Below are 23,994 nucleotides of genomic sequence, written 5' to 3'. Positions count from 1 at the left end.
ACAGTACAACTACAAAACTGTCCGGGGTGTGTGTGCCACCCTGTGTTACTTCCATGTGCCTGCTGATTTGACTCAAAATCTCAATAAAGTGGGTGGGTTATTTCCGTGAGGCAAACACACACACTCACACAAACGCTCAGGAAGAATACGGTGGACTTGATCTTACTCGACGCAGCGACTGATGTCAGCGCCGCAGCTGCGTCAACAAAGCGCAGCGGGCCGCGATTATGTATACATCCCTTTTTGATGCAAACGGCCTGTGTGCAAAACTCGCGGCGGGCGGGCGTGCGGGCCCACTTTGAAGTCTGGCCCGCCGGCAGGGGTCATGTCATCGCATGCGATGCCATGTCAGTTCCTGATAAGCCGATATTCCAGAAATGGATTTTTTGTGCCTTGTGTTGCGGCCTTCCCCCCCGCTGTCGTGTGCCCGCGGCTGGGACTCGTTTGTGGAGTGGGTCCCATTAGAATACTCTTTGTACACAAGCGAAAATACTCGCGCCTACTCCTTCGTGCCCGCACCCGACCCGACAAAGTCTCTTCTTGAATCAAGTAAATTACTTTGTTCTTATGCAATCTGGCATTATTTGTCCTCGTGCCAATAAGAGAACTGGCTTTTGGGTGTGCGGAAATACTCGTGCCTCCTCACCATACTTGCCTCTACTCCCAAGTCGCGGGTATGCCACTTTAAATGCATTATCAAGGCATTTCAATGAAGCATAATGGGAAAACTGGAAAGAGGAAGTCACATAGTCAGTCGTTAATTATCAGCCGTGTCAAAAAGAAAAGGAAAAAATGAGTGATTGAACGAGCACCTTGGTACTCTGTACTGTGTTTGTTTCGCTCGAGAGTTTCCCCGCGATACCGAATAGAGATTGGTGGGGTTGCAATGACTCGACGATGTTGCATGTAATCAAGTGGATTTCCCTCGGATGTTGCTGGTTATTGAGTTAAAGTCTAATGAGCGCTGACAGTGGGTCAACGGTCTGACACACTGTAAAAGAAATCTACAGCATTCTCGAAAGTTTTAAGCTAACTTCGCTTTCCGACCAGCACTTAGTTCCATGTCAAAGCTAGAAAGGCCCCCCCAGTGAGAAACCATATTGTTCCAATGCCAGCCTCTATTACTGGGGCGTGCGTCCCCTTACGAAAAAGCTCGTGAAATCCTTAGAGCCGAGCTCAGAGCACTGGCAAACAAAGGTGCTACGTCGTGCCTTTCCAGGGGGGTGCTGGAGAAATTTTCAGTGTAGTGCACATAAGGCACTATAGCCCCCTTTAGGTGAAAATAAAAATAATGCCTTTAGTACCATTTAAAGGTACCCGCCCCAGCGAATCAACGCCAGAAATCTCCAGAAAAATAATTGAAATTCCGTGATGGGCTGTAAATGTCTGTCTAAAGCGTGCCTCCAGTCGTGTCGCGTTCCGTGCGTGCGTGCGTGCGTGCGTGCGTGCGTGCGTGCGGGGGCGCTGCGCTCTCGATTGCCGCGCAGCGCTTTATCGGACGCGGTTATCTTTTACGGCGCTCTCCGCTGCGCTCATCCCGGGCCCGCCACTGACGGGCATTAGGAAGTCAGCCGGCGGGGCGGGGCGGGGCGGGGCGGCCTCTGTGTTGTGGCGGGGCGGGCCGCAAGCGCGCTCGCGGGGACGGGACGCGAGCTCAATCAGCTGTTAGTAGTCGGCACGCCGCGGCTGCGCTAGGCTCGGCTCGGAGCGCACTTTGTGTTGCTGCAGCTCGCCCGCGAGACGTCTGGGAGCGCCGTCGCCGCCGCCGTCACCGAGCCGCCGACATGTCAGCTGCGCCCGAATCTGTAAGCAGGCCGACTTGGTGCGAACTCTGTGCTGTGCGCCGGTCCCACGCGGTGCAACGTGCTGCGAAAGGGTGAAAGTGTCGCGTATACTCGCAGCGCGGGCGGGGCGGGGCGGGGCGGCTAGTGCTCGCAGTGGCGCGCGCGGGAGCCCGGGGCAGCCCAGCCCAGCCCTGGAGCGCGTTATCGGCGACCTAGTCATGGGCGGCGCACTTGTTGACCCCGCGCCGCACTTTGTACTTCCCGCCCTGCTCCCCAACCCTTTGGCGGCCCGGGCCGAGGACTGGGCCATCACGGTTCGGGTTGACTGCCACCGCCGGCCGCGGCCAACGCCCCGCTCCCCCCGACGATGTCCATTATCATTACGAACCGTCTGCGAACCGCCTTGGAATTGGACCGAAGCTGGTGGGGACAGGGACCCGCTGGAAAACACTTGAGTGCTCCGCCCCCCCCCCCCCCCCCGGGCGCGGTCTGAGGTCGCGCCGGCAAGATGTCTTGACTTGACTTGACAAACCGTGCGCAATGACAAACCAAGTGCTAGTCAATAAGACAAGTGTTAAACACTTCCCGCACAGGGGACGCAGGGACGCCCCACGGGAGTGTTCAACAGACGAGTTGAACACAACCCGTTGAAGTCCAGAGTGTTTCGCTGTTGGGCTCTCGATTAACCAGTGCAAGCCGCGCGCGGTGCTGTGGGGAGTTGGGGAGGCGGGCTCGACGGCGACGTGCTGGCCGCTGGCCGGGGTGGCCGTCGGTAGCTGCCGCTGGTGACGCGGACCCTGCGGACCCCCGGTAGGTAGGCCGCTCGCGGACACGGCTGCGGGCGGGTTGCCTCCCGCGCCACGCGCCTGCCTCCCGCTCGGGCGCTGCGCCTGTAGGTACGCTCCTCCTGCTCCCGGCCCTGCCTGCCCCCCCCCCCCTCTCTCTCTCTCTCTCGCGAAAGAGCCACAAACTGCCTGTTGCGGCAGTGAGTGACAGCCGCGGAGCTGCGTCGCGAGATAGAAGGGGCCGGCAGCAGCGCACCGCGACAGCCGCCTGAGCCGGGGCGAAAGGTCAAATTTTGTTTTGTTTTGTTGCCGCGGCGCTGCTCGGGGCGCGCGCGATGAAAAATGCATGACGCGAGGTGCGCGGTGCAGCTTTTGGGCGCCAACGAGGCTCCGCGTGAGAAACAAAACAAAAGGAGAGGGAGGGGACCTCGGAGGGAACCGGAGGGAACCGAATCTGCGCGGCGGCGGGGAGACACTCGGGGCGGCGCAATGTACATCCTGTCGTACCAAGGGAGAGGGGGCGGGGGGTCATTGCGCTTGACCTTTCACATTGCAAAACGTAGGAGGTGCCGGATGTTCCAGCGAATCAGGAGCTCAAAACAACCCCTGCAATGCATTTCAGTACTCGTCCTCCCCGGCGCAGGCCCCCGTTCATGAGAAGGAGGGGCGGTCTGCGTCTCTCGAGTCCTTCTCTGTAGCCCCTCCCTTCCCTCCGCCAGGTGCCTCCAGGCGCCTCCAGGCTCCTGTCTGGTTGCGAACCCCTTTACTCCATGAGGTGGAAGTAAACCAGGACAGAGAGGGGGGGGGGGTGTCAGCACGCACGAGAGCGAGAGTAGTCATGAGGAGGAAGTGGACCGGAGCGGCGCGGCCCGACGGTCACGTAACTGATGCTCGGTCAGGTTCTCCCCGACCCCCACCCTCCTTTGCTCTTCCCTTGTCACTGCGTCGTAGTTCTTAGAGGGACCTCTTCTCCCCCCCCCCCCCCCAAAAAAAAACGGGGGGTCAATTTTGGCATTCTTGTGTTATGGTTGTGTCTTCGTGCTTGAAGATTGGCTAGACTCCCTAACTGGTATGGTTGGACTCTGTTGCAGCACCTCCACCTCTTTCCCATTTCAGTTTTTGTTCAAGGCGTGCTTGTGACTTGTTGCAGGGTTTGCAAGTGGCGACCAACGTCACGGAGCAGAAGCACCATGTGTCTCGAGACAAGCGTGGTCAGGTGCTCGGCAACCTCCGCGGCTTCCGAGGATGCACCGTCTGGTTCACTGGTAAGTGTTGAAGTGTTGCAAGTGTTGAACTGACAAGTTGAACACTTTAAATTGTCCAAACTTACCAGCTGAACATTTGAGTGTAACATCCAAGAGCCTTCTGCTTCTGTACTGCTCCCCAACCCCAACTAATTCTCGTCCGTGTGCAGGGCTCTCCGGCGCGGGCAAGACGTCCGTGTCGTTCGAGCTGGAGGCGTACCTGGTGGGCCGGGGCATCGTGGCGTACGGGCTGGACGGCGACAACATCCGCACGGGGCTCAACAAGAACCTGGGCTTCTCCAAGGAGGACCGCGAGGAGAACATCCGGCGCGTTGCCGAGGTGGCGCGCCTGTTCGCCGACAGCGGGGTCGTGGCGCTGTGCAGCTTCGTCTCGCCCTTCTCCGAGGTACGTGGAGCAGCCTCCGAGCTGGCATATGCGAACATTGGTTTTGCGTTCGCGCTCTGCTGCGCAACTTTCTTTTGTCCTTGTTCTAAACTCGAAAACTCTTTCTTCGGATAGGACCGAGACATGGCCCGTCAGATCCACCGTGACGCGGATCTGCCCTTCTTTGAGGTGTTCGTCGACACGCCCCTCAACGTGTGCGAGCAGCGCGACGTCAAGGGCTTGTACAGGAAGGCGCGCGCCGGCAGCATCAAGGGTGGGTACACCGTCCGTTACTGTACCGCTAACGTACCGCATGCTCACGGGCGGGCGGGTTGCCTACCCGCTCGGGGTGTGGCGCAGTGCGCAGTGAGGGAGGGCAGGGAAACCCGTCCGCCTGCCTGTAAAAGGCCATTTCGGCTTCAGCAATAAAACGTGTATTTCTATAATTCACGTTTTCAGGATTTACCGGGATCGATCAAAACTACGACAAACCTGAACACCCCGACCTCGTTATTAAGACTGTAGGGGCTACTGTGGAGGAGAGCATGCTCCAAGTTGCTGAAATGCTGGAGGAGAATGTAAGTTCCCGAACAACGGTATTTCAGAGGATATTCACGTTTTCGTTTTCGTTTGACTTAAATGGTTTTAAATATGTTCCTCCACCAATTCAGGGCATCATCCCTCGCTCTGTGCGTCCCTCTGCATCTGGAATTGTAGATGAGTTGTTTGTGTCGGAAAACCTTGTTCGAGGTGCATTGGAAGAAGCAAGCAACCTACCAGGGCTTCAAATTACAGAAGTTGACCTACAGTGGGTGCAAGTTCTTGCAGAGGGCTGGGCTGCCCCTCTCAGAGGCTTCATGACTGAGGACCAGTACCTGCAAGTAAGAATTAAAATATTATTCCTTACCTAAATTGCTACCCAGGCCTCACAGTTGTTTATTTCCCCTCTTCCCTTTAAAAGTTTCTGTAAACAAACTTGCTTTTACTTAATCTCTGTTTGTTTCTCCAGAGTCTCCATTTCAACTGCCTTGTAGAGGAAGCTAAACCAACCAACCAATCCATTCCTATTGTCTTGCCTGTAAATGATGCTGATAAAGAACGCTTGGAAGGAGTTGAGGCAATTGCACTCATTCACAACGGAGAAAGATATGCTATTCTCCGCAAGCCCACTTTTTACCCACACCGTAAAGAAGAACGCATATGCCGTCAATTTGGAACTTCACACCCCGATCACCCTACTATTCGCCTGATTCTCGATAGTGGAGACTGGTTGGTTGGTGGCGAAATTGAAGTTTTGCAGCGTATAATGTGGAGGGATGGACTGGACGAATACAGACTTACTCCCAATGAGCTCCGCTCAAAATTCCATGAAATGGGGGCAGATGCTGTCTTTGCATTCCAGCTCAGGAACCCCATTCACAATGGTCACGCTTTGCTCATGCAGGTGAGTTTTTGAATGAGGCATTGTGTGGACGTTTTGTAGTTAGGGGTGTTTTATTTCAGGCTTTGTTACTGAATTTTGTAGGATACACGCCGTCGTCTCTTGGAGAGAGGTTTCAGACGCCCGGTTTTGCTTTTGCATCCATTGGGTGGTTGGACTAAAGATGATGACGTACCATTACCTGTAAGGATGAAGCAGCATCAAGCTGTTTTGGAGGAAGGAGTATTGCATTCACGTGATACTGTTCTTGCAATTTTTCCATCTCCAATGCTTTATGCAGGCCCAACAGAGGTGATTATTCAGTGGTTTACATTCTCTAAATGCTGTTTATGAAGTACCTGAAACCTTTATTTCTATGAATACTTTTTGTATACAGGTGCAATGGCATGCTAAAGCCCGTATGACAGCAGGTGCAAACTTCTATATTGTGGGGCGGGATCCAGCAGGTCTTCCCCATCCAGATAAGAGCAGGGGTGGAGATTTGTTTGATCCCACTCATGGTTCTCGTGTTCTCAAAGTAGCTCCTGGCCTTACAACACTTGAAATCATTCCATTCCGTGTAGCAGCATATGACCGAGTTGCCAAAAAGATGTCCTTCTTTGATCCTGAGAGGAAACAGGACTTTGACTTTATTTCTGGAACGAGAATGAGAGGTAAAGTTTTGACTTAAAGGGTATCTTTACTTATTACCAAAATAGTTCAATTAATTTCTCTTTCAAATTTTTGTCCTAAATGTAAATTGATTCTTTTTTATGTATGCAGGTCTTGCCAAGAGTGGTGAAAACCCCCCAGATGGTTTTATGGCACCCAAGGCATGGAGAATACTGGCTGGTTACTATCAGTCACTTCAGAAGGGTCAGTGAAAATGTTTGAACATTAATACTTTCTTGGTTATTGTTTAAATTGGGCAGCCCATGTAAGACTTTTCTCTTTGTTCAATTTTAATCCATCCATTATGTAAAGTTATTGGTTGGTACATATTTCCTCTCTTCCGATGTGCCTAGGGTACACTGTTATTTCAAAAGGATCTGGTCAGACAAACCTTATTTTTTATTGTACTAATCAAGCATTTAGCACACTAAACAATAGATATTTTTACAAGCACATTAGGGTTTCCTAACTAAAATGTTAACTGAGCTACAAATTCCATGCATTTTCAAATAGAATAGGTAGGATTATAATATTGCTTCCCATGGCTTCCCAGTAGTATGATTATGTGGAACAGAACAAATAGCTCTGCACAATTATGTACTATAAGTTGATGGAATATTTTCTCAGAAGATTTTAAAATTGTTACCGTATATCATTGTTCTTGGCAGGTTATTTAAGCAATCTTTAACTTTGAGTTAGGATTGTTTCATGGTGGGTTATGTTTATTTCTCATTGCCTTTTATTTGAATCAAAGATTTAAGGTTGATTTAGCTAGTCAAACCACAATTTCAAAAGATATGATGGTGCTTCGAAAGGTCCTGCATTCTACTCTGTAAAAAGTAAAGAGAGGGTAGCATTGAGAAAGACGCCCTGATTTCAGAGTTTGTGATGTCTCAATTACATAAAGGAGATGTTTCATTTGAATGTAGAACTACCTGCTAGTTTATATAACAAGTTGATGTAATAGTTTGCGTGGTCCATCTTTCATCACAAAATTCTTGTATTGTCGTTTATAACAGTATTATGATGATGTTTTACAAATCACTTCTTTTAATAATTTAAAGCGAAAGAACTGTTGAATTCAAAGAATATTTTTATCTTGTTTGTATAATCTATTTTTATGCATAAATTGACTATCTTTAGAAAGCTTATTATGATGAGCTGTTGTTGACCACTGAAATGTTTTTATGTTGATTTTGTTTTTTGTAGACGTTAATGAAAATTTTATAGATATTATATTTACCATTCCATTTATATCATCTTTATTTATTTCCATATTGTTACAAGTCTGAAAAGCATCATTAAACCTACATTATTTTACTCCTTCACTTAACACCGAGATCTTACAAAAGCTACCTGTAGCAAGATGGGTGCTTTTAATTACAGTGATTTTTCTTTCGGTTGAGTTTCCACACTGTTCAATGTACAGTCTTGTATTTGGGACGTGAGCCCAATACTTGCCAAGAGCAGGTTTTACATCAATGATCGGAGCACTTGGTGCAGTTTCATCCTCATTTTGAACGAGGGAAGCGGATTCCTCCTCTACCCACATGCTTGCCAAATTAATTACAACAATAGCAACAAAGTGTTCATGAGCTATATACTTGATTAAACTTGCTAAAGAGTTTAACAAGCCAAGGCTGTCCAGATTATTTGCACCCATATACTGAAAAAACACAGCAGGTAGAGATTCAATAAAAACTAGACGGGTTGTCCCAGGCTCCCGAACTAGTTCATTTTTCAAATGATATAGGAAATTATACAGCTCATTGTAACAATGCACTCTGGTTACAAGTATTTTCTCCATAGTACTACCAACTACTTCTTCATTGGACTCTTTGGCTTCTAAAATAGAGTGAATCCTTTTCCCTGAAAAATCTAATTTTGTGTCTATAAAATGAACCGATTTCTTCATTCTGAGAGCTACATTTGCTGCAACGGTTAAACACAGTTGAGTTTTGCCTGAACCCGAAACACCACAAATCTCATATACTTTCCCTGTTAAAAAACCTCCACCTAAAAGACTATCAAGACTTTCAATACCAGATGATAAGTATGAGCATTGTGACAAAAGTTCATTATAAGCATCAAGTCCTTGACGAGGAAAGGGAGAAAAGTTAGTGATGAGTGTTTGACGTAATACAATAACGTCTTTGAAATCTAATTTCGAAATTGATGCCAGTTTCTTGGGATCCTCTTGAAGTACGTCAACAACACTGTAAATTTTCCGCTGTCCCAAATTTTCAATGGCGGCTTTGGTTAGAACTTGGCACATCGTTGTTGACAGCTTGGCCATTTTAAGTGTCGGCGCTAGAACATGATATTAAATGATATGTAAAACCGATTACACATACACGGCATATAATACGAGAAATTGGTTGTCATGATGTTCATTACCATGCAATGAATTGATAGTTTATTGGTCTTGGAAAATAATATGGTAAATTATGTCATGATGATCAATGGATTAAAAAAAAAGCATGATCATGAAAACCTATAACACTAACGGGAATCATTTCCACAGAGCCCTAAACCGAAAACAATGATCTGACATAATATTCCAAAGAAGAAACAAGTCAAACAAGTAACAATCTCACATAAATAAGAAAACATACATGCTTGCAGAGAGGTTATTCACATTTGATGTAGCACCACAAGTTGTCACAAATTATTGGAGGGTACTGAACTTTTTTTTTTTCAAAATAAGTTAATTGGTGATCAGAAAATTTGCCTGCAGATGCAAAAATACTACAGAAGCAACCTCTCTCAAGCATCAACTTGTCGACTCGACTTGCCGGGGATTTGAATAGTCCGCCCATATCCGCCCAACTGAAGTCCAAGCTTTTCGACGCATGCGCACGAATACTCTACCCGCTCTACCCTCTCCACCCCTCCACCCCTCCCCCACTTCCTAGCTCAGCTGGCTGCTTGCTTCGACGAGGGCGGTGCTCGAAAATCAAATGTGGTAGACAGAAAGAAGGTCACCTTCATTTTATCTAAGGTCAGTAAATCTTTTTGATTTATAAGTCAAATGCACTGGAGTACAGCGTCTGCTCAGGTGCTTTTTTGTCAGTTAGTGGTGTTTCTGTCATATGGTACCTTTACCTGTCAGTGTTAAACTGTATCACCTGACGGAGTTGCAACTACTGTCAGAAATTGACATCATACACGGTTCCCTAACCTCGGAGTTTATCTCAAAATAAGCCCACAAATTGTATATTTTACTGTAAGTTTGATTTGCGTACAGGAAAGCTCATTTTTATCAGGGAAATTTATACGGCATAGCAACAGAAATATCTGTTACACCATCTGTCATTGTCTTCACAGCTTTGCTTATTTTTTTTTTCCAGGATTAGATTATCTTTCATCACATTATTACAATTAAGTTATCCTAGAACCATTTCCTTTGAGTGGGTGGTGTTTAGTAGGAAAATATTGTCTACATAAAATTGTGACAAGTTTCATTCATGATGCACAACTCTATTTTAGTCTGTCCTAATTCTGTGTCATTTCTTGAGAAATATTTTCCATTGACTTAAGTTTAATTTAAGTTTTGCTCAGGAGAAAATTTTAAAATTGTTATGTCCATCTATGCAATATTTTGAAGTGTGACATCATCAAATATTAATAGTCAGAATTTGTTTCAAATTTATAATTTTTTCCATTGTAAAATAAGCAATTTTTAAAGTTATAGACTATCTAGGTTAATAAAGACAAAATTAGTGTTTTCTGTACAAGTAGTATTCACATTTTTCTAATGTTGTCTCTCTTTGTCCATAGCTGGTTCTCTATCAAGACGTCAAGATGGATGACGAGCCGAAGCAACGTTTCATTGAGCAAGGCTCTCACAAGGGCAAGGGCATTGCAGTTTTCACAAGTGGAGGCGATTCTCCTGGTATAAATTTCTTTTCTCTTGTTGCCTAAATCGGTTACTGAATTTAATTAACAGCTCCTCTTATTAAATATTTTTTTTATAACTGATTACAACTTTCTTAGGTATGAATGCTGCTGTCCGGGCTGTGGTTCGAATGGGTATTTACCTTGGGTGCAAGGTGTTCTTTATCAAGGAAGGTTATCAGGGAATGGTTGATGGTGGAGCCAACATTGAAGAAGCCAACTGGTCCTCTGTGTCATCAATCATCCACAAGGTAAACTACATTTTCTTATCAATCTGTAAAAAAAAAAAATTCTCCAAAGTCAGTCAATTATTTTTTCAGTAACCCTTGTCAACATCTTAACAGCTGGTTTGTGGCTATACTTAGAACTTGGCATGCTCTGTGTAAATAAAGATGTTCAGGCTGAGGGTAGAGGGCAGTGGTGACGGGCAGAGGCATTGACCTTTGAGTTAAATTCCTTGCACTCAGCATTTTACTATTTTTAATGTGCTGCTTTAATGCTGTCTCATTTTTTTAGGGTGGTACAGTCATTGGATCTGCTCGCTGTACCGATTTCCGCGACCGACCTGGCCGCTTGAAGGCTGCCAAAAATCTGGTTGAACGTGGAATAACCAACTTGGTTGTCATTGGTGGTGATGGTTCTCTTACTGGAGCCAACCTGTTTCGCCAGGAATGGAAAAGCCTGTTGGATGAGCTGCTTTCGACAAGTAATTTTCACCAACTGGAAATAATGAACAATATTTTTTAATGTTGCATTTCTAACTAATGTTTACTTCCAGAACAAATCAATGCTGAACAGAGGGAGAAATACAAGCATCTCCATATAGCTGGAATGGTGGGGTCTATTGATAATGACTTTTGTGGTACTGATATGACTATCGGTACAGACTCTGCACTGCACCGTATTATTGAGGCAATTGATGCTATCGTATCCACGGCCTACTCTCATCAGCGAACATTCATTATGGAAGTTATGGGTAGACATTGTGGGTAAGTTTCTATTAAACTCTAACATTTCTTGTTCTTGTTTCATATTTTGTGATCGGTCATAGTCACAATGATCCAAAGAATCAGTAGTATTTATCTTTTAATTCCTTGACCTACCTAAATAGTATTGGGTTTGGGTTCATATGTTTCACCTGTGGGTGGGTAAGTTCATTATCTTCTCAAAATAGATAATGATCACCCTGCTTTGGATCCAGAATAAACATTGCTGGAGTGTTTACCTGACTGTGTTGGCCCTTATGAAGGTACCTTGCAATCGTGGCTGCCTTGACATCTGAGGCGGACTATGTGTTTTGCCCAGAAAACCCTCCACCTGTGGACTGGCCCCAAAAGCTGTGTGACAAGTTAGAACAGGCAAGGGATTTATTGTCATTTTTGCGTATATGTGTCTAAACCTGCTTGAAATGCAATGAATGAAAATGTTGACCTAATAATTATCCCTGCAGCTGTTTTGGTTGCTGCATCATATCTGCCTGAATTTTGCTTTCAAATCTTGTTTAACAAACAAAAGTCTAAGTCTAAACAACATAAATGTGGTTTACAGCTTTCAAATGTCCCATCCTAAAATTTCCATCCCTGCATCCTTGCTTGATTTTCTGTTGAGTGGTGGAAATTGCAATCTTGCTTTTACTAACTAGTATGGATTCCTCCTGAATTATAGTATGTTACAGTAAATATAAATTATCCTTATTCCTATATACATATAAAAAAAAACACGTTAATAAATACAATGATTGTGGCCCATAATTATTCCCAATGAATGTAAATGTGAGTCATGTGATTATGCAGCTTTTAATCTGTGAAAATATTTTATATTTTTACATTACTATATTACACATGGTTCTCAGATAAATAAATCAGACCATTTCATTTGTCATGGTTGTCAGAGATTGTGGGGTGTTAAAACCAGACTTTGTTATATTTGTCTTAATTGAGAGAGAGCATTTTTGGATCCTGAGAATGTAGTTTTAAAAGAATAGTTGTTAAACACAGGTACCTAGCCCTGGTTGCTGCTTTGGCTACCGAGGCAGATTTCGTATTCATACCTGAATGGCCGCCAGAACGTGGCTGGGATACGAAGATGTGCAAAAAGCTACTCCAGGCAAGAGATCTTTTGAGATATAGACTAATGTATATGAATGTGATTTGAGTAGGGTTGCTCTTTTCTTTAACTCCTAGTTGGTACTTTATATTTTTCTATACTTTAAGTACTCTTTTAAAATGGGATAAAAAAAAGTAGGCAGGTTTGTCTTTTTGTGTTTCATAGTACTTGCGCCTTTGAATTTACCTATGTAGAATATCTATTCCCCAATATTTGTTGCATCTCATGCTACAAGTTTCTAAACAAAACTGAGTTCTGCTTGGGGCTGTTGGGCTTTCAAAGATTTATTTGCTTGTGTTACTTTATGGGCTTTCCTATTGCTTGTTATCCAACAAGTCTCATCCTAAATCCATTTTAACCTTTTTGTTTTGTTTTGCCCATATTTTTAGATTTTAATGTTCCTTATTTTATTTTCCTTTTTCTTCCATATCTCTGGAATTCTCAATTCTGCATGATCTTATGTAACCTGTAGTCGTTTTCTTCTTTGTTTAGATCAGAGTGAATGATAACTTTCTCTCTATTTTTTGAACTGGAGGCCTCTCTGCTTCCTAGTTACATAACACTTATTAGTATTGCTTCTTCCTATTCCTTAATTTTGCAAATTTTAAGCATGCTGGAAAAATATAATTGAACTTTGAGCTTACAGATATCTTTGCTCTGTTCTGTAGGAGCGATCTGCTGGCCAGCGTCTAAATATCATCATTGTGGCTGAAGGAGCTATCGATCGTGATGGGGAACCTATCACTGCTGAAAAAGTGAAACAGGTTGTTGTTGACAATCTAAAACAAGACACCCGTATCACTGTTCTTGGACATGTGCAGCGTGGTGGTAGTCCAAGTGCATTTGATCGAGTTTTGGTAGGAATAATAATGTTTACACTTCTGTGTCCATAAACCAATACAAAACTTAATCTAATTTAAATGCATTATTCTAGGGTTGCCGAATGGGAGCTGAAGCAGTCATGGCTTTGATGGAAGCTACACCAGAAACAGAGGCCTGTGTAGTGTCTCTTGACGGTAACCAGGCTGTTCGCCTACCTTTGATGGAATGTGTCGAAAGGACCAAGGCAGTTGCACAGGCTATGGCTGACAAGCAATGGGAGAAGGCAGTCCAACTTCGTGGAAGGAGTTTTGTGCGTAACCTGGAGACGTACAAGATGCTGACCAGGCTGAAACCACCCAGGACAGCTTTTGATGAAACTGGACGTGGCGTGGTGAGTTACTTCTATCTTGTTATAACTGTTTAGGAGTACAGTGAATGCAACCCCGAGTGGCCCTCAGATGTCTTCAGATGTTGCCATTGCTATCTTTCCAAGCTTCTTGTTCTCCTTTCTATCAAATGTATTGATTAAGTTCAGAGACCAAGTCTTGTCAAATTACCGCTGGAGGTCTAACTTGCCCTCATGTAGATGAAGTGTATTTCTTTACGTAATCTTTCCTCCGATGTCCTCAGAAGCTAACTTTTTGCTTGCCTTTCCTGTGAGCTGCTACTATTTCATACATACCATCTATGGAATCCTAAGCATTTATCAGTCTCTCAGTGCTTCAAAAGTACTTATACCTTTTCTTACTCATGGCTTTTCTCCACTAACCAACTCCTCCATCCATTAAAATGCTTTTTTCTCTTTCTATGCTTTCAGTCAGCATTGAAAAAGGTATGGTATAGTCATTTTATAATGAAAGTGGGATTGTTAATTGTGTGCCAACTTGTTTCTTAACTGTCTTTTTCTCTAAACTGGTGTTTGATTTCTTTGGCAAAGTAAAACTATTGAATTTTGTTTTGTTCCTCATAGCAAGACACTTTGTGGGGACAGGTAAGGAAGGATAAAGATTTCAATATTTTACAACACATTGCTGCAGCTTCTTATTGGTATTTAAAGATTAGGAACATTTTTGTTTAGTTTGCTGTAGTTTTAATTTTGACTTATTGGTAAAATCATGCACAGAACTGCATTTGAAAAACACTACAATCTGTTTTATGTAGCGAATAGATCTTTTATTTCATAGGCATTCAATTTTCTTTATCTGACTATCTAAAACAAATGAAAAAATACGGTACATTTAGTCTACATTGAGTGGACTTAAATATTTTTTTGCTGCTGCTAAGGAAAGTTGAAGTTAGTTTCAAAGAGATCTCTCTACCAGTTTTAGCTAGGTTCTGTGATGGCTGTTTTCTTGCTTTTCTACTGTTTTTGCATCTTTCTTCATCATTGGTCAATAAGAATAATGCCATATGTACCTATATGTTTTCTGTATTGCTTAATGTACCTCCTTGACTTGAAATTATATTTCTGTTTTTACTTTTACTATTTAGGAAGGTTATACCTTAGCAGTCATGCACATTGGTGCTCCTGCCTGTGGCATGAACGCAGCTGTCCGGTCATTTGTCCGAAACTGCATTTACAGAGGTGATACCGTCTATGGTATACATGATGGTGTGGAGGGCCTTGTTGCTGGCAATGTAAGTTCCATAACCTTTTTCTGCCTGCTAATGTTTTATTTCAAATTTCAATGTGACCTGCGTTTTGTTTTTCTGTAGGTTCAAATGATGGGCTGGTCTGATGTAACTGGTTGGGTTGGCCAAGGTGGCGCAATGCTTGGTACTAAGCGAACTCTGCCTGGTGCAAGGATGCCACAAATTGCTGCACGCTTGAAAGAATTCAAGATCCAGGGTCTTCTCATCATTGGAGGATTTGAAGTAAATTACATCATTAAGGATGTTATTTAATACTTGACTCAATCCCTACCTATGTGTTGCCTTATTTTATTTCTTATTTTTCTTTCAGGCTTATCAAGCTGGTCTTCAACTTACTGAAAATAGGTCAAAGCATCCTGAGTTCTGTATCCCCATTGTTATTATTCCATCAACTATAAGTAACAATGTGCCTGGCACTGAATTTTCATTAGGTTGCGACACCGCTTTGAATGAAATTACTGAGGTAAACTTTTTATCTGATGATTTATTTTAAACACTCAAATGAACAACTGACAACACACATCCTTCCAGAATATTATGTGTATTGCTAATACTCTTAAAATATTGGCCCATATTTTATTCTCCCCTAGATCTGTGACAGAATTCGTCAGTCCGCCCAAGGTACTAAACGTCGAGTTTTCATCATTGAGACTATGGGTGGTTATTGTGGATATCTGGCAACTGTTGCTGGTGAGTGGCATTTTACACTTACTTCAACCAAAGACTCTTCTGGTTGTGCATTGCATGCATGTATAAATATTTAGTCTCTTAAATAGTACTGTTTGTAATCAAAATGTAATTATTTATTTTAATAGGTTTGGCAGGAGGTGCTGATGCAGCCTACATTTATGAGGAGAAGTTCTCTATCAAAGATCTTCAACAGGATGTGTACCACATGGCATCCAAGATGGCTGAGGGAGTCCAGCGTGGCCTGATTTTAAGGTTGATAGTTGTTTCTTTATTTGTTTTTTCTCTCGCAAGGTAATACTGAGCCTAATTTTGTGCACTTTTTGTGTTAAATAATTTTCCAGAAATGAAAAATGTAATGAAAATTATAATACCGATTTTATCTTCCGTCTGTACTCTGAGGAAGGCAAGGGTCTATTCAGTGCCCGTATGAATGTTCTTGGTAGGTTCTTGTACCTCTACAACATTTTTTCCTTTTGCTGATATTTCTTTCTCTGGGACCTGGGACCTTAGTAAATAATTTTACTTATGAATCTTAATAGGTCACATGCAACAAGGTGGTTCACCTACGCCATTTGACCGTAATATGGGCACAAAAATGGCAGCCAAAAGTGTGGAGTGGATGGTTGGTCAGCTGAAACAGCATTGTCGTGAAGATGGTTCAATCAATGTCAGTTCTCCAGATTCAGCTGTTATGATGGGCATCGTTCGCCGTCAGTACAAATTTTCTCCTCTCCAGGATCTCAAAGCAGGCACCAACTTTGAGTAAGTTTCTAATTTCTTTTTCATTTTTTGTTGAACATTGTCAAAATTGTACCAGAATGCTTCAATCATTATGAACCTTACAGTATGTAGACATGCACTGTAATGGGGGGTAGGCAAACTAGCTGCTGTAGCTTCTATCATTTTTCAAAGATTAAAAATTGTCCTTTTATCTCAGTAGTTGAACTCACATTTTAAACTCTGTAGCTCTTTGTACACCAATTGTGTATTTTGAATATTTTTTCATTCTTACGTGTTGAATTTTGGCATGAGTAGTTAAACATAGAGCACTTTAACCTGCACGGTTTTCTTTTTTTCTTAAATTAAGTGATTTTTATCTATTTTTGGTCTAGCCACACATAGAAACCCTACCATTATGTAATTGAGTGCATTTTCACTGATGGCATGTGGTACGAGAAATACATACTGCACTAGCTATGCCCCACGTCATGCCTAATGGTGGTGATTGCATGATACATTGCTATGTTGTAGACGCCGTATCCCTACCAATCAGTGGTGGGTGAAGCTGCGCCCGCTGTTCCGCATCCTCGCGAAGCATGAGAGTGCTTACGTAGAAGAGGGGATGTACATAACAGTGGAAGATGGCAAACCCACAGACCTCACTCACTTCATTTAGGCATGTGAAGCAATTTTCCTTGAAAATGACAATGTTTCGCACTTTTTATGTTACACTTCGCCATATTTGTCAGATATTCCTGCATGCTGAGAAGGACTTGTTGCATGGTTGATTTTTGTTACGTATTGTGTCGAGAGACCTGCTTCACCTCAGTTTCATGTCACATTAGTGTTGTCACACCTTTTGGCTTAAAATTCTGTTGCTCTATATTTGTCTTTTAGTTAACCTCGTCAGACATCTGAAAATGATTTGTGTCCTTGTGAGAAGTTTGTTCGTTTGTGTCCACCACATTGATCAGTAAAAACTTAAATTTAACCTTGTCACCATTTTTTATGTTACAGTCAGCGCATTCCAAAATCTCAGTGGTGGCTGAAATTGCGCCCACTGCTAAGGATCTTGGCTAAACATGATAGTGCCTATGAAGAAGAAGGATTATACATGACGGTTGAAGAGGGAGCTGAGGCAGATTCAATTGTTGTTTAATCAATTAAATTGAATTGTATTCTTTAGTGCAAAATATAATGTAAATTTTAAATATTTTTCTTAATTTTATTTCAGGCCATCAAATTTTTTGTTTTATGGTTTGTCATGTTGATTTTGTGTTTCTCATTTTCATTTTGTGATTCTTCTGTGAGTGATTCTATGTGGTACCAGTTCAAAAATGCTTGCCTCATCAGACAATGATGGTTAGCACACTAGTCTGTTTCACCGGTAAACTCATCAAACACTCAGAGAAACCAAAATAATTTTATGCTTCATAATTGTGAATTATAGTAGATTTTAGTAGTGTAGTAAATACTTTTGGTTCACTTTTAACCAGTCATGCTTGAAGGATTCTTGAAATCATGTGTTTATTACTCCATGATGCATCCTTTGACTTTGAGAACACTTTTAATAGGTGTTTGTTTTTTAAATGTCTATTTTTGCTTGAAGTGATTTTATGTATACTGTATTTATTGAGAACTTTTGATTGCTGTTGCGTGCTTTTCATATACTCACATTTGAGTGTGTATATACCTTAACTTCCTATTCTGTTTTGAAACCTGTCAGTTGTTTAGGGAAAATTAAATCAATAGTTTTATTTTCTTAATCAGAAGGAATGTTGTTTTGTTTTATATGAGTCTATATTTTGTTGATTTGGCAGATATCTTTATTTTGATATTAGTGTGATATTATGATTTCTAGCTTTATTGTTGCCATTTAATACTCTCATAAATAAGTAAATCAGTCCCTATGTAAGAATTAGTTCGATTGCTGATCATGTCACAATTTGAAGGTTGTCTGTACATATATACTTCCTTTCTTTTTTGATCATGTTCAACACCTTAGACGAGCATATCTATGCAGCATAACTTTGTAGTTTTTCTGTAGACATCAATAACTGAATTGTGAAATAAATTTAGGATTCAACACAAGTGTCCTTAAATTGAGGGATAAAGATTGCAGCTATCAACAGTGTGAGAGCATGAGAACGGTTCTATATCTAGTTTTTGAAAGGAGTTATTGACATTATTAGCAAGGCAAGATACTGTTTATTTTAGGCCAATGGTTCACTTGTCTCTGTTAATCTTGTCACTGCACCTCTTGAATTCTCCAGGTCTAAATTTGCTTTCTCAAGTTTTAAACTGGAGAAAGTTAAGTATTAGAGTTCTGTGTCAACTAAAATGGTTTGGTGATTTATAGGTTGAAAAGAAGGTTTGATCCCTTTTGGATGTGAACACAACCATTTTGGTGGTAAATGGAACTGTCAAGAACACCAACAGTATTGAAAAACACATCCATGTTAGTTGCATAATGATGAAATTAGTTCAGTTAATACTAATTAGGCAGTACCTGCCTCTTTGGATAGACCCTGCAAAAAGGGGCTGGATCCCCATCTTCTAAGAAATTGATTGTTATTGGTGAAAACCATTAGCTCAATAAAGTGATTAACTGAGCAAAAATGAGTGTGCATATTTCTATTTTTTGTACCTAGAGGAAAGCGATTCACAGACTAGACACTCAGATGTAAACAATCTTAAAAACACCATTTAATCTCAAAAAACGCCAGTACAAAACTGACCAAGTCTTTATAAATTAATGAAAATACTTCAGTGGACGCAATATTTATTTAGCCTTGGTAGCTGTTCTTGATCGCAGAGTTTTCTTTGTATTTTGGTCTACCTCTGGCAAGTCATCATCTTCTCTCTTTTCTGAAAAGTTAAAAGTCTGATATGTATCGAACAGCACATCATGTACATACACCATGATATAAAAAAGAATTGTCAGCAGTCTTACCTTCTTTCTTAGTCTTCTTAATAGGTTTCTTTTCGGCTTTGGGCTTTGGTCTGCTGGCAGCACTGAGAGCATTTTGCTCGCGCATCTGCTGAAGCTGTTCAGTGATAAAGTGCCACATGAAGTATGCCTGAATAGCACATATGCTAGCAAGAACACCCAATCTGTTCAAAGAAAAATATAAATTTAGAACAAAAACCAATAAGCACTAAATTAGATTAGATAATTTATTTTCTCAATGTCTGATTTTTTGTACCTGACTGCTTGAGTGTTGAAGTTTCCTTCAGCCAGGTTGATAACTTGATTATCACTAAGAGCAAGTCCATACCAGAAGGTAAGCACAGACAAAATTATGGAACCCAGTCGTACCAATACAAACATGCCACTGGCAGCCATGTGAATGCCTGAAAGGAATTGGTATGAACAGAAACTACAGCAAAACCATAATTTATTGAAAGAGTAAAAGTGTATTTTGAATATTTTTTCATTCTTACCCTTAGAGCCATTATCATCTTTGTCAAGGTACTCAACAATGCGAGCAACATGATATAAGGATTCTGACAGGTAATGAAGAGTCAACAGGCAGATGCCAACTCTATTGAGACTGTAAAAAATTGTAGTCAAATGCAAAAATTAGTTTAAAAAAGTTATTACACTTGATAAATTACAGAAGTAAAAATTAAGACCCTACTTGAGTAGATAGATGGCAGACACAGCAATAACACCCAGAGTGGCATACTGAATGCGGTCAGACATTTCATCCCGTTTCACTTTCTGGAAGTACAACTCAGGGTAGCAATGGATCCAGTAGGAGAGTTGGAAGATAAAGTAGAACTTGAAGGCAAACATCAATGCAGAGTGAGGATATCCTTCCCAAAGAGAAGTTATGTTCAAGATAAAGTTTTGCCTGCCGAAAAAACAACAATTAAAATTAAATAAAAATTACGAATCTAAAAATACCTATGTTCAAAACTGTGGTAAAAAGTTCAAAGGTCTTGCCTCAGGATGATGTCAATACCCCAAACAATTGAAATGAGATAGAAGACCAGGAGCTGACCTGATTCATTGAACTTGCTATGTTTGGCCTTTGAGAGGTGAAGTTTCTTAGTAACTTTCTGAAAAGGGAAAAAAAAGGTATGAATTTCAAAACCATGTGTGCATATGCATGTATACAGCAATTTTAACAACAAAAAGTAATGTAATGGAAGATTTTTTTTTTTTTTTTTTTTTTTTTTAAACCGGAACCTCCCGACCTTCTCCCTGGGGATCATTAGGCCTTTTAGACAAAGTTAATTTCTTTAGACATTACCCAAAGAGCACATTGGTTAGTGTCATAATGCTTCGGTTACACAGCTATGTCTACATAGTGTAATATCATGTCAAATAAAGCTCTCAGAATGACATGGTCAGAATTATTAACACAGAATTAAATAGGCAAGGATCCTGCTGACTACTGTGCTGAACACAGTGCCATACTCCATGCTTGTAGTCTGATTTCATCACAAATTGCCTATCAACCAAGCAGTTTGTTGGGGGATCTTGTAGTGTCCGGAATTTTTAAGTTTTAAACATGTATTATTTCATTTCTTATTTTTGTTTCTGGACATCCAGGATCATCCTGAGTAAAATTTGGGACCACCAAAATATCTCCACGGGATAATTAGTATGAATGAAATGAATGAAAAAAGCAGACTTTACCAAATATCCCTAACAAACCTCTATTTTACTTATTATGAATCATTACCCAATGTGCCCTGGGTGTTATCACATTAGCTGTGAAATGTCTGGAATTTTAGCATTAGCCAATTTTTACAGTTTCCCCTTCACATACACAAATAATTTTACAACAGCCAATAAAAACTTACGTCAAGGAAGTACTCTTGCAGAATAGCATGCATAACAATGCAGATGAGAGAATAGAAGAAAATAGCACATAGGTCTTTGAGTCCATAGGTGTACAAGGTATCAGTCTGTTTCTCAATTGAGTCTTGGAGGTCCAGCGATTGTGTGACATTGTGGTGAACGCCAATGAAGGTGTAAGCCAGTGATGATGTAGCCTGGAACATAAAACCATCATAAACATAGGTCGAACTGCTGAAGAGAGAGGAGCTCTACAAGATTCGAAGAAATGACTCAATTTTGACTGTCAGAAGAAAAAAAAAGCTAGATGTCTCTCACTTGTCCTACTTAAAAAGCTTGAAAGTTAAGCAGTAAAGGTGACAAATTAGCATCAGCGGTGAGGCTAGGACGACAAGACACGGTATTCTTCAGGACAGTTAATATCAGTTCCTGTTTTCGGATGGGAGAGGGTGCTCAAAATGAGTCAAGCCATTTAAAAGGACTAATACCGTTACATATGTTTGAAGGTTATGTGACGTCTACAATATTGAAGGCGACTGCCGGCAAGGGACCGGCTACTTATCGTTCAAAAGTTAAATCTAGATCAGACATGGGGAGAAGATGAAAGGCACCTGCCCTTAATATAATGACACTATTGCTTCTTGCCAAAATTAACCGCGTAACAACTCCAGTGTTTACGTTTGACGGGGGATGGAGAGAGGCAACTAGTCAACCCACCTGGATCATGAGGCCGATCACGAACACCATAGCAACGCAGGACACGATGTCCGCGTGATTTTGAATGAAAAACTCATGACTGAGAAAACTTGGGTTTTTGGTCGGTTTTCTAGGTTTGACAGGCATTTTATGCATTGGCGTTCCTCTTCGTGTCCGAGCTCAGAAGCAGACGCCAGCTGGTGGTGCTACGCTCGCCGGAGTCCTGCACCAAAGTGCCCTGCCAGCAAAAATGCCAACAGTACACTTCGTGGCGGTGGCGAGAGAGAACCGGTGCCGCGTACCGCGCTGGTGGGGCGCAAGACCAATTCTCAACAGGTCATTTCGAGCTGGCGCCTAAAGGATGAGGGTTTTCCGTTTTGTTAAGATACTGTTTGTGGTGGCAATAAAAGCAGATAATATCGGTCTCGTTAACAAACTACCGCCTCTTAAACTAAGCGTTTTGACAATTTCTATTTTGAATTGAACGCGAGCGCGGGAAGTAACGCGAGCGGAGGCACCACTGAAATCAACCTCGTCGTCCGTCTCTATCAACTCTTCAGATCTCCCGATCCCCGAATCCATTCAATGTGTGTCTTCGTAAATGTAACTGGAGTGTGGACTGCAGTCTCCGTTTTCATAAAATAAGTGGTTAATAGGCACGAAGTTAACGCGTGGTCGACAAGGAATGAGGGTTGTTCGGAGCAATAACGTGAGGAAGGGGATGAGGGGAAGGGGGGAAATCGGGGGATCCTGTGCTGTAATGTCCAGACAGTCCAGACTCCCGGACCGGTCCGATGTAGACGAGTGGGAGGGGGCAATGGAGAAAATCAAACATCAGCTGTGGACTGAGAGTCATACGGGAGCGGACTGAGTGAACTGTGTCGAGTGGGACGAGGCGTGGCGTGGCTGTAGCGTGGCCCACCGCTCACCGCCCAGCGGGTAGGCCACCCATTTGACTCCGTGTCATATCCTCCTGTTCCGACTAATTCCGACCCATGGACGACTTATACTTTGATCGTAGAGAAGTACTCGATGATTGGAGATTATTTCTTAAAGCTATAATTTGTGAATTTGCGACAGTTTGCCGACAAGCGTCGTGACGTATCAGAGATGAAATTCAGATACATTTCCGGAAGCATTTGAAAGAGACCGCGTGAATTTTTGCCGCCACCGTTGCAAAATTTATTCGCACAAGGCGATGAAAAAATATAAACAAACAGCTGAACGACAACCGGTCGCTTGTCGTGTCGCGTGTAGTCTGCTTAGTCGGCTGCTTGGCGCTGTCGTTGCGGGAGCACAATGTGTTTTCAACGTCAAACTGTGATCAATACATGACACCCACATCAAAAGCCGGGATGTCTCGTTGTTGTGCCCGACTTCGCGCTGCCCGTGGAGACTGCTGGAGAGACCTGAAGCCACTGGATCCATCGCCTGGATGCACTGAATGAACATGGACAGGAGGGCTTTCTCGGCCAACTTCAGTGAGTAAACTGGCGAGATAAAGGCTGTATGTTTTTTCCTCAGTGTCCACACGGTCCACACACACCCCTCCCTTCCTCGCGCTCGAACACCCGACGTATCGGCACTTCGTGAAGTTCTTCGACTTCGCGTTCGAAACGCTCTCTTCGTCTTTACTCGCAAGACAGGACGCTGCCGCACGCTCCCTCAGTTTGTCATTTTCAGACGCAGCCGGCAGAAGTTGGTCTTCATACTGGGCATCCCCCACTCCTCCCGAAAAAAGAGGGGAGGGCAGGGGGGGGGGGACGTTTCCTTCTGGTAAAGACAATCTTGGGGACTGTCTAAAAGAATATTCATCGACACCTCTTTATGCCAACCTGTTTCACCTATGGACTTCGATGTGATGATCCTGCTGGAACATTCTACGTTTTAACCGCCGTACATCAGACTATGATTTTATCGGTTCAGTGATAAAACCACTAACGTGGACTTGATTACCAAGTCGACTCAGATCGACTCATAAAGCGGGATTAGCCGTCGTCTTAGTCGATTTGGCGCACGCGACTATACTACTCACACTGCTGTCTTCCCTCCCCACATCCCCTATCTGTGCGCGCGCGCCGTACCGCCCCCTGTCCCGTTGGGACCCCGCGGGTCCGGCGCGAGTGCACTTGGCGCGCTCGGTTCGGTCCGCGCGCACTGCACTCGTGCGGCTGCAGCGGCTGCAGCGGCTGCAGCGGCTGCAGCGGCTGCAGCGGCTGCAGCATGCCGGGCAGCTGATCGCTCTCCGAGCAGCCCGCCACCTACCGGTCACCAGCACAGCCGCGGTGGCGGTGGAGCCCGCGGCGGCCC

At 43.0% G+C, this 23,994-nt stretch overlaps 5 protein-coding genes across 16 annotated transcripts in view; 3 read left to right on the top strand and 2 right to left on the bottom strand.

Annotated features, from left to right (window-relative positions):
• Positions 1-7,544, top strand: part of LOC113217648 (bifunctional 3'-phosphoadenosine 5'-phosphosulfate synthase) — a 10,052-nt gene extending 2,508 nt beyond the window's left edge. The window contains exons 2-10 of the mRNA XM_026437633.2: positions 3,720-3,834; positions 3,984-4,219; positions 4,334-4,472; positions 4,658-4,776; positions 4,870-5,079; positions 5,208-5,642; positions 5,724-5,930; positions 6,016-6,292; positions 6,402-7,544. Of these exons, the coding sequence (XP_026293418.1) occupies positions 3,720-3,834; positions 3,984-4,219; positions 4,334-4,472; positions 4,658-4,776; positions 4,870-5,079; positions 5,208-5,642; positions 5,724-5,930; positions 6,016-6,292; positions 6,402-6,502 (1,839 nt within the window). The 3' untranslated portion in view covers positions 6,503-7,544. The remainder of the gene's footprint in view (positions 1-3,719; positions 3,835-3,983; positions 4,220-4,333; positions 4,473-4,657; positions 4,777-4,869; positions 5,080-5,207; positions 5,643-5,723; positions 5,931-6,015; positions 6,293-6,401) is intronic.
• On the bottom strand, positions 7,536-9,117 carry LOC113217650 (DNA repair protein RAD51 homolog 4). 3 transcript variants are annotated; one of them, XM_026437636.2, is made up of 3 exons: positions 8,906-9,117; positions 8,688-8,818; positions 7,536-8,600 (listed from the first exon to the last, which is right to left on the bottom strand). In XM_026437636.2, exon 3 carries the CDS (start codon positions 8,584-8,586, stop codon positions 7,603-7,605), a length of 984 nt encoding a protein of 327 aa, XP_026293421.1. In that variant the 5' UTR covers positions 8,587-8,600; positions 8,688-8,818; positions 8,906-9,117; the 3' UTR covers positions 7,536-7,602. The 3 variants fall into 3 exon arrangements, with proteins under 3 accessions (XP_026293421.1, XP_026293420.1, XP_026293423.1); XM_026437635.2 differs by having other exon boundaries at positions 8,688-9,117; XM_026437638.2 differs by lacking the exon at positions 8,688-8,818.
• A 71-nt stretch (positions 9,118-9,188) lies between these two features.
• On the top strand, positions 9,189-18,800 carry LOC113217647 (ATP-dependent 6-phosphofructokinase). Of its 10 annotated transcripts, none has more exons than XM_026437628.2 (19): positions 9,189-9,291; positions 10,071-10,185; positions 10,287-10,438; positions 10,704-10,893; positions 10,966-11,176; positions 12,185-12,293; positions 12,962-13,150; positions 13,228-13,506; positions 13,933-13,947; positions 14,086-14,106; positions 14,607-14,753; positions 14,832-14,990; positions 15,079-15,231; positions 15,359-15,458; positions 15,584-15,710; positions 15,800-15,897; positions 15,998-16,220; positions 16,710-16,854; positions 17,196-17,389. In XM_026437628.2, exons 2-18 carry the CDS (start codon positions 10,095-10,097, stop codon positions 16,852-16,854), a joined length of 2,409 nt encoding a protein of 802 aa, XP_026293413.1. In that variant the 5' UTR covers positions 9,189-9,291; positions 10,071-10,094; the 3' UTR covers positions 17,196-17,389. The 10 variants fall into 10 exon arrangements, with proteins under 10 accessions (XP_026293413.1, XP_026293410.1, XP_052119603.1 ...); XM_026437625.2 differs by lacking the exon at positions 12,185-12,293 and adding an exon at positions 11,437-11,545; XM_052263643.1 differs by lacking the exon at positions 12,185-12,293 and adding an exon at positions 11,437-11,545 and having other exon boundaries at positions 16,710-16,858; positions 17,200-17,389.
• Positions 18,801-18,862: 62 nt separating this feature from the next.
• On the bottom strand, positions 18,863-21,945 carry LOC113217649 (translocating chain-associated membrane protein 1). Its single transcript, XM_052263647.1, has 8 exons — positions 21,706-21,945; positions 20,994-21,185; positions 20,121-20,243; positions 19,820-20,028; positions 19,623-19,732; positions 19,385-19,532; positions 19,132-19,292; positions 18,863-19,046 (listed from the first exon to the last, which is right to left on the bottom strand). The coding sequence occupies exons 1-8, from the start codon at positions 21,838-21,840 to the stop codon at positions 18,961-18,963; spliced, it is 1,164 nt and encodes a 387-aa protein (XP_052119607.1). The 5' UTR covers positions 21,841-21,945; the 3' UTR covers positions 18,863-18,960.
• A 763-nt stretch (positions 21,946-22,708) lies between these two features.
• LOC113217642 (uncharacterized) overlaps positions 22,709-23,994 on the top strand; it is a gene marked incomplete in the record, with an annotated part of 18,343 nt that continues 17,057 nt past the window's right edge. Inside the window, 1 exon segment of the mRNA XM_052263642.1 lies at positions 22,709-23,165. Coding sequence (XP_052119602.1) covers positions 23,129-23,165 — 37 coding nt within the window.

The sequence above is a fragment of the Frankliniella occidentalis genome, unplaced genomic scaffold, assembly GCF_000697945.3.
Source record: "Frankliniella occidentalis isolate FOCC.00 unplaced genomic scaffold, Focc_3.1 Scaffold13, whole genome shotgun sequence".
NCBI lineage: Eukaryota > Metazoa > Arthropoda > Insecta > Thysanoptera > Thripidae > Frankliniella > Frankliniella occidentalis.
The sequence above is the reverse complement of the archived record's forward strand: the minus strand, read 5'-3'. Positions and strand labels throughout refer to the sequence as shown.